General features: G+C 43.4%; 1 protein-coding gene across 1 annotated transcript; it reads left to right on the top strand.

Moving 5' to 3' along the window:
• The first annotated feature begins 3,276 nt into the window (after window positions 1-3,276).
• On the top strand, window positions 3,277-4,203 carry LOC128297154 (uncharacterized protein K02A2.6-like). The gene has a single exon (XM_053032736.1). The coding sequence runs from the start codon at window positions 3,277-3,279 to the stop codon at window positions 4,201-4,203; it is 927 nt and encodes a 308-aa protein (XP_052888696.1).
• Window positions 4,204-13,461: the final 9,258 nt, after the last annotated feature.

Below are 13,461 nucleotides of genomic sequence, written 5' to 3'. Positions count from 1 at the left end.
AATTGCGAAACTGCCGCACTAAGGCTGACCAGATCACCGTACTAGGGGAAATGATTATTCAATATGGGTAAGCTAATAATAATCTTCTGGAATGCTAACTCCCTTAAGCCAAAAATCATAGTATTAGCAGATTTCCTAAGACAAAATAAAAGGATCTATCTATCTTATCTAAATCAGGAACAGAGCCCAGCAATGTCTAGACATCGTTTTACTTACATTCATGATTGGAAACTAAAGCTAAATGAGAGTCATAAAAAAAATCACAAAATCAAAAACAAAATCACTACTTGACCCATCTGGCTTCGGAATTAAGGTAGGAATTACAACAGTTAACTGGTCAAAATCAGTTAAATACTTGGGAGTCAATTTTGACGAAAAACTACTTTTCCGTGATCAATTTAACTCTTAGTACTTAAAAACATAGTTCTAGCCAAAAGTCTTTACCTGCTTATAAATAGAAGAACTATTAAGTAGCTCTCTATTGATAACAAAATAACGGTTTTCAAAGCCATTATCTTTCCTGCCATTACCTATGGCATAACCATCTGGTAGAATTGTGCATCGGTACACCGTAGCAAGCTACAAATTAGCTTAAACCGTACTTTACGACTAATTCTGAATAAGCCTTGTGATACAAGGAGATCTGATCTCTACAAGCTAGCGAAAACTATGTCACTTCATGACTTTGCTTATAAATGTAAAATGTCCTGAAACAAATTTGCAATGTCTCGGAATTATTGCTTATCCATCAACTATTCATTGTATGAATATAATAAAGTTAGTCTTGTTCAGAACTCCAACCCGAGTAGATGTGTTGTCCTTTCTTTAGGTTATGGGCCCAGAAACGCCTAGTGCTGTGTTTAACAATAAGTTCAAATTTTGAACAAAGAGAACTGTATTGGTAGTGGCAGCCGAAGTGCTGTGAAAAATTCCTAGAAAAGAAAAGACACGTTGTGAAAAGATTGATGCCCATGTGTTGCGAACACAATTCCCGTTAAAATGGGAGATCGGGTTCCTTGTCTTTAGAAACCATGGATCTCCACAAAATGATGTTGCTTCCGTTATTTGATGGGACGAATTATCCTGCTTGAAAATTCAGAATTTCGTCTGTGCTTGAAAAACACGATTTGATCGAGTGTATTTCTGTTGCACCATTAACTAGCGAAAGTTCGGACGAACTACTTAAAAAGGACATAAAGTGTAAATCAATATTGATTTCGTGAAGCAATGATATGCATTTGGAATACATACAGAAATGTAAGACTGCCAAAGAAATATGGGACACGCTGCAGAATGTATTCGAGCGCAAGAGTTTAGCTAGCAGAATGTGTAATAAAAGAAACATAATGCTTCTAAAATAAGGCAATTCCATTTTAACCGATCATTTTCTGGCGTACGAAAAATTAATGCGTGAATACAAGTCAACGGGAGGTAACATGGACAAGGAGGAGATTATATGTGGTTTACTGCTATCGCTCGGACCCGAATATTCGACAATAGTTACGATTCTACAAACCTATGCTTATTGATCAGCTAACCATGGATTTGACAAAGGCACGTTTACTGGATGAAGAAACATTGAAGAGCATCGAAAATTCGAAGAAAGAGTGAACATAGTGTACAGCGTGGCAAACAATTACAAAAGAAACGATTGAAGTGTTTCGGGTGCAAGAAACTTCCAGTTCGGTTCCAGTTCGTCGGAACAGTTGACAAACGATCAAAGTTTGTTGGACAAACATTGCAAAGGAAGGTGAAGTTGCGGAACAAAGCGGAAACGTAGAACTATTCTCCTCAATTCATGAAAAGTCGATACCTATAACCCTCGAGAACGTACTTTACATACTGTCAACACGAGAGTGTGTGTCAACCGGGATGAAGCATGTCGTGATGGAAACCAGGCTTCATCGCCACTCACAGGTCACAGGTCACGATCCGGAAGCAAAGGTTACGTTTGCCGAATGGTACGCGAGGTACGAGCCGCTCTTTAAAAAGGATGCAGAAAAGCTCGACGACGATGCGAAGGTTCGGTTACTCCGAACCTGCCGAGCATGAGCGGTATTGCAGCTACATCATGCCCAGAAAAGTGGACGATTTTAACTTCGAGACTACATTGCGAAGTATGAAAGTGCTGTTTGGCTCGCAGGAGTCAAAAGTGAGTCCGCGTTTCAAGTGCTTGCAGCTTACTAAGAACGCTACGGAAGACTATGTTATATTTGCGTGTCGTGTGAACAAATCTACTGTTGAGGCAGAGTTAGCAGGATTGTCTGAGGAAGCTCTTAAGTGCTTAATTTTCGTGTGTGGACTGAAAGAAAATAAAGACTCAGACATACGTATGCGTTTATTGCGTAGGATTGAAAAGCGAAGTGACGTCACGCTTGGGCAGCTTACTGAACAGTGCCAGATGCTAACCAACCTACGTAATGATACTGCAGCTCTCGGGGAGCAGCAGAAGAAGATAAACGTGTTGAATGAGCGGAACAAAGGTTCGTTCAGAAGGAAAGATCAGGCTCATTCACGCAAACCCCAATACTCTGTTCCTCAAACGGTTAAGCCCATGGTTAAATGCCGGTTATGTGGAGAAAGGTATTTTGCTAGGAAATGTTCGTTCAAGAATCAGAAATGTGCGCATTGTCGGAAACTAGGACACAAAGAGGGATTTTGTCATTCGGCAACCCAGTGGTCAGGAGAAAGGCTACAAAACCTTGTTGTTCCGTTTCCTCGGAACAAGAGAAGAAACTTGAGAGAGTGGGAGAGAGGACAAATGGTAGTATCGCGATTGCAGCGGTACGATGAGGGAAAGTACCGTTAGTTTTGAATGATTTAAAGGCGGGCGCGAGTCCTGCGCTCGAAGAGTCTGATGTAACAAGCGATGGAGACAAGTCGCAAGCGTCGACAAAAATAAAGTAGCTTGTGCATATAAAGTAACCGACAGTCTAACTAATTTAGTAGTTTCCGCTGAGATATCACACTTGTAAAAACGGTGATGGTTAACGTGATCGGAAAGCCAAAATGGGATTATGTGGACGCCATTTTGTTTGATAAGCCATTGCGATTCATGATAGACACGGGTGCGGACATTACGATCGTATCGGAAGAAAATGGCTCTATTTGGGTAGACCAAAATTGCAACCAGCGTCAGTGAAAGCAAAATCAGCGACAGGTGATAGTCTTGTGATATTAGGCGAGTTCCAATGTGCGGTGAAGATTGGACAGCAATCCCGAGTGTGTATAGTGCGAGTTACCAGAGAGGATCAGATGTTATTAGGAAGAGACACAATGGAAGTATTTGAGTTGTGGGACGTTCCTATGAAATCGGTTTGCAGTAAGGTGAATTTGGCGGAAATATCCAGCGGCAGTCTGAGGGAGAAATTTCCAAGGCTGTTTTCGGACGAGCTTGGATGCTGTGCAAAGGCGAAAGTTCAGCTCAAGCTGAAGAAAGGAGCGACTCCTGTGTTTCAGCCGAAGCGCCCAGTGGCGTATGCTATGTTGCAGCAAGTCGAAAGTGAGCTGGAGAGCCTGAAGAATGAAGGCATCATCACAAGGGTGGATTTTTCGGAGTGGTCAGCGCGAATCGTAGTGGTACGGGAAGCAAATGGTACCATAAGGATCTGTGGCGATTATTCGACGGGCTTGAATAATATGCTGATGCCGCATCAGTATCCGCTGCCACTGCCAGAGGAGATATTCGCCAGCCTAAGTAAGTGCTCCTTGTTTAGTCAGATTGACCTATCCGACGCCTTTTTGCAGGTCGAGGTAGACGAAGAATACCGCGAGCTGCTAACCGTTAACACGTACCGAGGTTTACACCGATACAACAGACTTCCACCAGGAGTAAAGGCAGCGCCAGGTGCCTTCCAACAGATTATGGACACGATGTTGGCTGGACTGGTGGGAGGAGCAGCATATATGGATGACATCGTGGTAGGCGGGGAAGATGAGGCAACTCATGAGCAAAACCTAACTGCGGTTTTAGGAAGGCTTGAAGAATATGGCTTTACTATACGAGAGAGCAAGTGTAGTTTCAACAAGAAACAGATCAAGTATCTGGGTCATCTGATTGATGAGAAAGGACTGCGGCCAGATGCTGAAAAAATTACAGCCATAACGAAATTGCCACCCCCTACAGATGTTACAGGAGTGCGGTCATTCTTAGGTGTCATCAACTTCTATGCAGTGGCGTATTTAGGAGTGCGGAGGCCCTGAGCAACAATAGTTTTAGGTAGGTAAATCCTTAACTCTCGGCCTGTCTCAGCTCGGGGTCCCCGTCAGCTCGAGGCCCCCCGCAATTGCTTAGTTTGCTTACCGTTAAACCCGCCACTGCTTCTATGAGAAGTTTGTACAGAACATGCGAATGCTGCGTGAACCCCTCGATGATCTGCTTAAGGAAGAAAGAGGCTTTCATTGGTCGCCGAAATGCCAATATGCCTTTGAGCAGTTTAAAAAGATACTATCGTCAGAACTATTGCTCACACACTATGACCCAAGGCTAGAGATAGTGGTATCAGCAGATGCATCATCGATTGGAATTGGTGCTACAATAGTACATAGATGGCCAAATGAAAAAATGAAGATAATCCAGCATGCATCGAGAGCGCTGACAGCAACCGAGCAACGATATAGCCAGCCAGATCGTGAAGGACTAGCCGTAGTCTATGCAGTCACAAAGTTTCATCGGATGCTGTTCGGGAGACATTTTCGGTTGCAGACCGATCATCAGCCGCTTTTGCGAATCTTCGGGTCCAAGAAGGGTATCCCTGTGTACACTGCAAATCGTCTACAGCGCTACGCATTGACCTTGCTTTCTTATGATTTCGAGAAAAAGTAAGTATCAACATCGAAGTTTGGAAATGCCGATGTTCTATCTCGATTAATTGCAAGACGTGAAAGACCGGAAGAGGATGTTGTCATTACGGTCGATCGTTAGCAGCATTAGTACGGCTATACCGCTTAAGTTCTGTGATGTAGAACGGGAAACGAAAAAGGATGATCGATTGCGTAAAGTGCATAGCTACTTGCAAAACGGATGACCGTTTAATTTGGATTATTGGGAGCTGACTAATTTCCGGTCCAAAAAGGATTCGATATCGACGGTTTGGGATGCTATTCTTTTCGGAGAAAGAATAGTCATTCCAGCATCGCAGAGGGAAACGTGTTTGAAGCAGCTACATCGCGGGCACAAAGGAATTGGGAGAACGAACGGCAAACGAACAAACGGCATAGAACATCTGCGTACGGCTCCGATTCACCCCCAATCCAACGGACAGGTAGAAAGGTTCGTGGATACCTTTAAGAGAGCGTTGAGTAAAATCAAGGAAGGAGGAAGTACGGCGAAAGAAGCAATCGACATGTTTCTATTGACATACAGAAGCACACCAAGCAAGCTGCTAGGGTATAAAACACCAGATGAAATCATGGTCGGACGCAAGATTCGGACGTGTATGGAGTTATTGAAGTCCCCAGAGAAACCAGATCTATGTATGAACTCCAAATATCCAGTGCAGAGAATTTAAAGAGCGAGATCTTGTGTATGAAAAGCTGTACCGCAAAAACAAATGGATATGGGTGGCAGGTGATGTATGAAATCACCATGGAATGCGGCAGGAAACAGAGATCACACGTGAACCAAATGCGTCGAAGAAATCCTTCCAACGGTCACAGTGATTCAGCGGGTTCGAGCCAAACCTCCCCAGCAGCAGATAAGGATACTTCGCCAGTACCACCTCTACACCGATCTTCGCGAGCTCGAAGACCTCAGAAGTGGATGGCAGCGTACCAACGGTATTGAGAAAGGGGGATGTCAACATGAGAGTGTGTCAACCGGGATGAAGCATGTCGTGGTGCAAACCAGGCTTCATCGCCACTCACAGGTCACAGGGACTGTCACCTGGTGATGTGTGCGTGGTTGACACACTTGGCTAGAACTACACGACACGACCGGAACGAGCGGACGTCGAGCGGGTCTCCGTCCTTTTAGCGTAGTTTTTACGTTTGTACTATACCAAAACTACAACACATACCAAATGCGCGTGTGAATTTGCTATCTGTTCGAAAAATGCTGGGCTTGCTGTTATGTTCAAAGATCGTAAAGTTTTAATAAAAGGTGATTCGGTATTAATCGCGATTGGAAATCGACGTGGAAAGCTTTATGAGCTAACTTTAACGAAAAGTGGAGATGAAACTAATACATGTCTATATTCGTGTGGAAGAATGCCAAAAGATTTCAGGCTATGGCATAAACGGTTTGGTCATCTAAGCGCAAAAGGACTGGAGCAACCCATGCGAAACGAGATGGTTGTTGAAATGCAACCCAGTGCACGACAAAATAATGAAGAATTTAATTGTGAAGCGTGCGTCTCTGGTAAACTTAATCGGAAACAATTTGTTGCAAGTGAAGGAAGACATTCTAACAGAGTATTAGAACTTATACATTCAGACATTTCGGGGCCCATTACTCCTGTTGGTCTTTATGGTGAAAAATATCAATATAATATAATTGGAGTAAGTTTACAATGGTGTTTTTACTCAAAGCAAAAAGCGAAGCCTTCGACAAATTCCGAGAATACCTAGCCATGGTTTCTGCTAGATTTGAAAATAAAATATCTCGTTTGCGATGTGTTAATGGTAAAGAATACAACAATACCCAGTTTTTTAACTTTTGCAAGAAAAAGGGAATACAAATCGAATTCACGGTTTCATATACGCCACAACAGAATGGTGTTAGTGAGCGTAAAAACAGAACGCTGGTAGAAATGACCCGTGCCATGTTGAAAAGTGCTAATCTGATTTTACTAAAGTGCTGAAGATTTTGGGGTACCAGGTATTCAAACAGTTGCTTATATAACCAACCGATGCAATTCCGGATAGTTCAGAGCATAACAATATCGACTCGAATATATTCAAAAGTGATGCAGAAAGTGTGCACTCCGAATTAGGAGAAGAATCAAAGTGCAAAGTCCGCGCTCAGTCAAAAATCGTGTGGCACCTTCATGGAATGTAGATTACGATTTAACAGGATTTGCGTTATAAGCTTGAAATTTTGTGGAAAATTGCAGTTGAAGAGGAAATAGATGCTTTAATGAGAAATCACACCTGTTATTTAGTAAAGCTTCCAGAACGGCAAGTTCCTATTAAATGCAAGTGGGTGTTCAAAATAAAACAAATCGACGATCGACTGAAGAATACTATCAGGCGAGATTAGTGGCGAGGGGCTTCACTCAACGTCATGGTTTTGATTATTTCGAAACGCATTCGCCGACTGCAAGACTTGACACTTTGCGAACAATCCTAGCAGTGGCAAATCAGGAGCGTATAATAATCCATCAGATGGATGTGAAAAGTGCTTTTCTGAACGGTACGGCAAATGAGGAAATACGGTAAATGATAAAACCCGAAAGGCTTGAAAAAGGAAATGGAATTGTGTGTCGATTAAGTAAATCACTATATGGACACAAACAGGTTTCAAGGGCATGGAATTTAAGATTCCATCTGTTTGTAACGAAGCTTGGTTTTAGAAGAAGCAAAAGTGATAAGTGTCTGTATTTGCGAAAATCCGGAAAAAAACATTTTTTTTTTATGATTCTACGTGGATGACGTGGTATTGATTGGACATCAACTAAAACAAATACAAGTTGTGAAGCAGTGCTTAGCGAACGAATTTGAAATGAAGGATATTGGAGAAGTTAAATGTTTTCTGGGCATGAAGATCCAAAGAAAACCGGAACAACGTATTCTTCATGTAAGCCAACGAGCGTTTTTCGAGAAATTGTTACAACGTTTTAACATGAACGACTTTAAACCGGTTTCAACACTTATGGAAAATCGTTTACGACTGCAGAAAGTGTACTGTAAGTCGTATCACGAGTTAGGTGGATGCTTGATGTACGCAAGTTTGACTATTAGACCAGTCTTATGTGCAGCGGTGAACTATTTTAGGCAATTTCGAAGTTGCTCGACAGAACAGCATTAGCAACATCTGAAGCATATATTGCGTTACATTCGCGGTACTTTGGATTTGGGGCTACAGTTCGAAATGCCCATTCCCCAGCTATAGAAGCGTACTCCGATGCTGTTTGGGGAAAGAGCGTACTGGATAGGCGATCCTTGACTAGTTACGTATTCAAAGTATATGGCAGTGTAGTGACATTGTTAACGAAGAAACAATCAACAATTTCATTTTCCTCAGCTGCAGCGGAACTAATCGCTTTGCGTATGACTACGTGTCATGGTATATGGCTGGAACGACTGCTGAAGGATCTTGGCGTTAAACTGAATAATCCTGTAAACTACTATGAGGACAACCAATCGGCTATTCGAGTCATGGAAGAGGAAAAGGAGACCAGTCGGCTGAAGCACATTGATATAAAGTTTCGTTTCGTGCAAGATCTAATTAAATGGGGCCTCATCGAGTTGAAGTACACACCGACAGATGAACAAGTAGCAGATTTCATGACAAAGGGTGTACCTGCTAAATCATTTGTTCGACCTAGAATGGATTTGGGAATAAAGTTTTCAAAAATTGAGGGAAAGTGTTGAAATTATTCAATTTCTTGTTTTATATAAATACGGCACATGAACTAAAATAAAGTCAGTCTTGCTCAGAACTCACACCCGAGTAGACGTGTTGTCTTTTAGCAGAAGAAAACTGAAAACGGAATCAAAGAGAATACAGTACATATCGAGCTAATAACCTCCACAAAAGAGAAGGAAGAAAGTTATGACGATTCCGCAGGAGAATACTACGAAGTAGAAAATAACGAAGAAGATACCAACATGACCATACGACGCTCAGGAAGAACAAATCAGGGAACACTGTCTGCACATCTAAAGGATTTTAGCCTTGGTTATGTTGTTGAATACGCAGCGTGTGCAGTTGAAGGCCCGATAGATCATCGTAATGCTCTAAAGGACAAGGTGTGGCGCGAAGCCATGTTGGAAGAGCTGGCGTCTCATCAACGCAATAAGACTTGGACACTGTTATCGTTACCGGAAGGACAAAAGGCCATCGGTTCAAAGTGGGTATTCAAAGAGAAACGTAATGAAGAAAATCAAGTAATCAAATACAAAGAAAGACTGGTTGCGTAAGGCTATGCGCAGAGATTTAGAGTCGACGTAGATGAAGTGTTTTCACCTGTAACAAGTCAAACGACCTTCCGTATCTTTCTTACGGTTGCGGCAAAGAATAATATGTATGTTCGACACCTAGATGTTAAGACGGCGTACCTTTACGGCAATCTGGAAGAGGAAGTGTACATGCGACAGCCGCCGGGATTCATCGTTCGGAGAAGAGATTTCGTCTGTCTACTCGTTGCTGGAATCGACGATTAGATGAAGTCTTGGTGAAAAACGGTTTCAAAACTGGAGTAGCAGACCCATGTTGGTATGTCAGAGGTAGTGAAGACACTAAAGTTTTGCTGCTAGCATATGTCGACAACCTGTTGATTGCATCCACTAATGACTCCGAATAAGAGAAGATTTGTCAAAGTCTAAAGGTTGAACTCGAAATCAACATTTCCGACATTTCCTCGGAGTGGAAGTAAAACGTGAAGATAACGTCTACCAGATAAGTCTGCGTAACTACATAGACAAGCTACTCAAAGTATTCAGTATGGAGCAATGTAAGACTGCTAAATCACCAATGGATCCAGGTTACATCAAAGTAGTGGAAGCTGGTGAGCCATTCGAAGATCCAAGTAAGTACCGAAGTTTGGTAGGTGGATTGCTGTATCTGACCATCGTTGCTCGACGCGATATTGCAGCAAGTGCATCTATACTTGGAGGAAGATTCAGTATACCTCGAGACAGTGACTGGACAACGGCGAAGGGAGTACTTCGCTATTTGAAAGCAACTAAGAACTACAAACTATAACTCGGCGGAAAACAACAGAAAGGTTTGATTGGATTTTTAGACGCCGATTGGGCTGGTGATGCAGAGAGTCGTCGATCGACATCTGACATACTGTTTAAGTTCAAAGGTGGTTGCGTATCAGTCTCTCTTCAATGGAGGCTTTATATGTAGCCCTCAGCGAAGCTTGCCATGAAGCGCTGTGGCTCAGAAAGCTGCTTAATGATTTGTATGAAAATCAGAATCAACCGACGACCATAATGGAGGAAAACCAGGGATGTTTGGCTTTCATTCGTTCGGAACGGATAAGTCGTAAATCTAAGCACATTGAAACAAAAGAACGCTTTATACAGGACCTGTGCGCTCGTGGGCAGATGCAGATGCAGGCAGACATCTTCACTAAGCCATTTGGTCTGTTGGAATTATTTTGCATGGAAGGTTTCATGAAAGCAGTGGAGGATCAATCCCCTTGGAGGCCCAGGACGGAATTATAGTTGGGGCCTCTAATTTTAAAAACGATGCAAGAGGGAAGGGGAACATTGAGGGGACTTGAAATGAGACAAGGCGAAAAGCGCAGTAAGAAAGGACCTACTCCGCCTACCGTTTTATTCGCCGCTGGGCCACCCCTAATCATCTTCTTCAAATGGTCCGCCAGGGCCATCACCATCTTCGAATACAATAACGGAACCGGCTATATCACCACCAACACCAGTTACCACTATATCTGTACTCTTCTAAATGGAGCTACAATCATACGTGCGCCAATTTCGAGAAGCAGCACGTGGTGGAATTTACAACTACAGCATTCAAGGAGCACTTTGCCATTGAATTGGTTCGCTCGCAGTGCTTCCGGGATATTCGCCATGCAACACTCAGTTGCAGCGGATACATGAGGGCACAGTATCAAAATTCAATGATCATTGTTTGTGCTTTTGGGCAAACCAGATCTGTTCATCACCGTGACTTGTAATCCGAGTCTTGATAACAGGAATATAGTCCAGTACGATTTGCAATACAGAATGAGCGAGTTACTAAGTTGTGAATTTCGATTCTTTTATTTATTTGTTATTTAGTGGATTGTTTAACACTGTGTATCCCATTAAGCAAACAACGCAAATTTTATTTAATAATAATAGTAATTTGTGTTATGCACAGCCGGTTAGATTTGCATAGCTTTAAGCATTTGAAAACTAAAATCAAGTCAAGTTTTTGTTTTGAAAGACTACCTCCATGATCAAACAAACATCAGCAAAGTATCGAAAACAAAGTTAACTTGCGTACAACTCAGAGTTCTATTGCGTAGCCCTGAAACCGGGCCGTTAAGCTAGTCTATATATAAAAGTTTGTATGAGCTAAGGAGAACCATAACGCCACTACTTGGATCACATTTTCTACGATTAACGTACATTTATGATTCCTGATTAGTCTAACTCCTTCTACGATTTTTTCGCCCAAGGTACAGTTTCCAATTGGTTTACTTTTTCGGTAACAATCAGCGAAATTTCTTAGCAACCTGTTCCGCTCATGTAGATGTTTTAGGCGATGAACAAAAATTAACGGTTGATTTCTGTGGTGAGCTCCTACTTACTGAACTTTTTCAACAATTGATCATGTTTTATAGAATTCTTTGATCCATTAAGTGCAGGGCCACGAGGGTTTCCAAAATGCTGACAAATTTGTCCAATGACCAAATCAGTTGGTCTGAAACACAATTGTTTTCAGTTTTCCGATACCAGGAGAGCATGTTTTTCAAGAGGTGGAATAAATTTGCGCTGCAGGTGAAATAACCTGCCCATCACTATTGCAAAGGATAATTTGCCCATCACTATTGCATTGCCTACTATCAAACTCGTGAGAGCGTTCACTAGTTTAAGGAAGATGCTGTTTTCAGATTTCCGATACCAGGAGAGCATCCACGGAAGAGCACCTAGTACAGCAATTTTGCTCGAAACCGCCGAAAGGTATGCAATGTTTAAACACTAACTTTCCTGTTGGTCGTGAAAAATTTCTTCGAAAACTCCAGTTTCCGAGTGTATAGTACCAGGAGAGCATCCACGGAAGAGGTAGCACCTTGTACAGCAATTTTGGTCGAAAACCGCCGAGAGGTATGCAATATTACAAGACTAACTTTCCCGTTGGTAGAGAAAAATTGCTTCGAAAACTACCAGTTTCCGAATGTATAGTACCAGGAGAGCATCCACGGAAGAGATAGCACCTGGTAATTTTGCCCGCCTAAAGGTATGCAATGTTTATACAATAACTTTCCATACAAACCAGCTGTTTTCAGATTTCCGATACCAGGAGAGCATGTACTTCAAGAGGTGACCCTCAGCCACTCAGACACCTGAGCCCCTGAGCCCCTGAGTGCCTGAGCCCCTGAGTTACTGAGTGACCGGCACTGAAAAAAGGCCGTTGATTAGCCGTCACTTAGACGTCAATGAGCCGTCAATAAGCCGTTTATTAGCCGTTAATTAGCCGTCAAATAGCTGTCAATTAGCCGTCACTTAGCCGTCGATTAGCCGTCAATTAGCAGTAATCTACAACCTCGTGTCACCTCCCCCCTCGTGACACCACCCCCCTCGTGACACCTCCCACCTCGTGTCACCTCCATCCTCCCACGTGTCACCACCTACCTCCCACGTGTCACCTCCTACCTCGCACGTGTCACCACCCACCTCCCACGAGTCACCACCCACCTCCCACGGGTAACTATCCACCCCCCACGTGTCACCACCCACCTCCCACGTGTCACCACTCATCTCCCACGGGTCACCACCCACCTCCCACTTCCTACGGGTCATCACCCACGGGCCACCACCCACCTCCCACGTGTCACCACTCACTTCCCACGAGCCACTACCCACGGATCACCACCCACCTCCCACGTGTCACCACCCACCTCCCACGGGTCACCAGCCACCTCCCACGTGTCACCACTCACCTCCCACGGGTCACCACCCACCTCCTACGGGTCACCATCCACCACCCGCCATCTTGTCCGCCATCTTGTGTCCGCCATCTTGTCCGCCTTCTTGTCCGCCATCTTGTGTCCGCCGACTTGGCCGCCATCTTGTGTCCGCCATCTTGTCCGTCTTCTTGTCCGCCATCTTGGCCGCCATCTTGTGTTCGCCATCTTGTATTCGCCATCTTGTCCGCCATCTTGCGCGCCATATTGGTGGGGGAAGGGGGGGAGGGAGATGGAAGATGTTACCTCTTGAACAACATGCTCTCCTGGTATCGGAAATCTGAAAACAGCTGGTTTGTATGAAAAGTTAGTGTTTAAACATTGCATACCTTACGGCGCATTGAATTGCAAGTTGGTTGCAAAGATAGTGTATAAACATTGCATACCTTTAGGCGGGCAAAATTACCAGGTGCTATCTCTTCCGTGGATGCTCTCCTGGTACTATACATTCGAGTAGTTACATACAAACTGGTAGTTTTCGAAGAAATTTTTCACGACCAACGGGAAAGTTAGTGTTTAATCATTGCATAGCTTTCGGCGGTTTTTGAGCAAAATTGCTGCAAAATTTGACTCGACCAACGGGAAAGTTATTGTTGTAACATTGCATACCTTTCGGCGGTTTTCGACCAAAATTGCTGTACAAGGTGCTACCTCT

This window comes from Anopheles moucheti, chromosome 2, assembly GCF_943734755.1.
Source record: "Anopheles moucheti chromosome 2, idAnoMoucSN_F20_07, whole genome shotgun sequence".
Taxonomy (NCBI): domain Eukaryota; kingdom Metazoa; phylum Arthropoda; class Insecta; order Diptera; family Culicidae; genus Anopheles; species Anopheles moucheti.
Note: the sequence above shows the minus strand (reverse complement) of the source record. Positions and strands in the feature narration are given on the sequence as shown.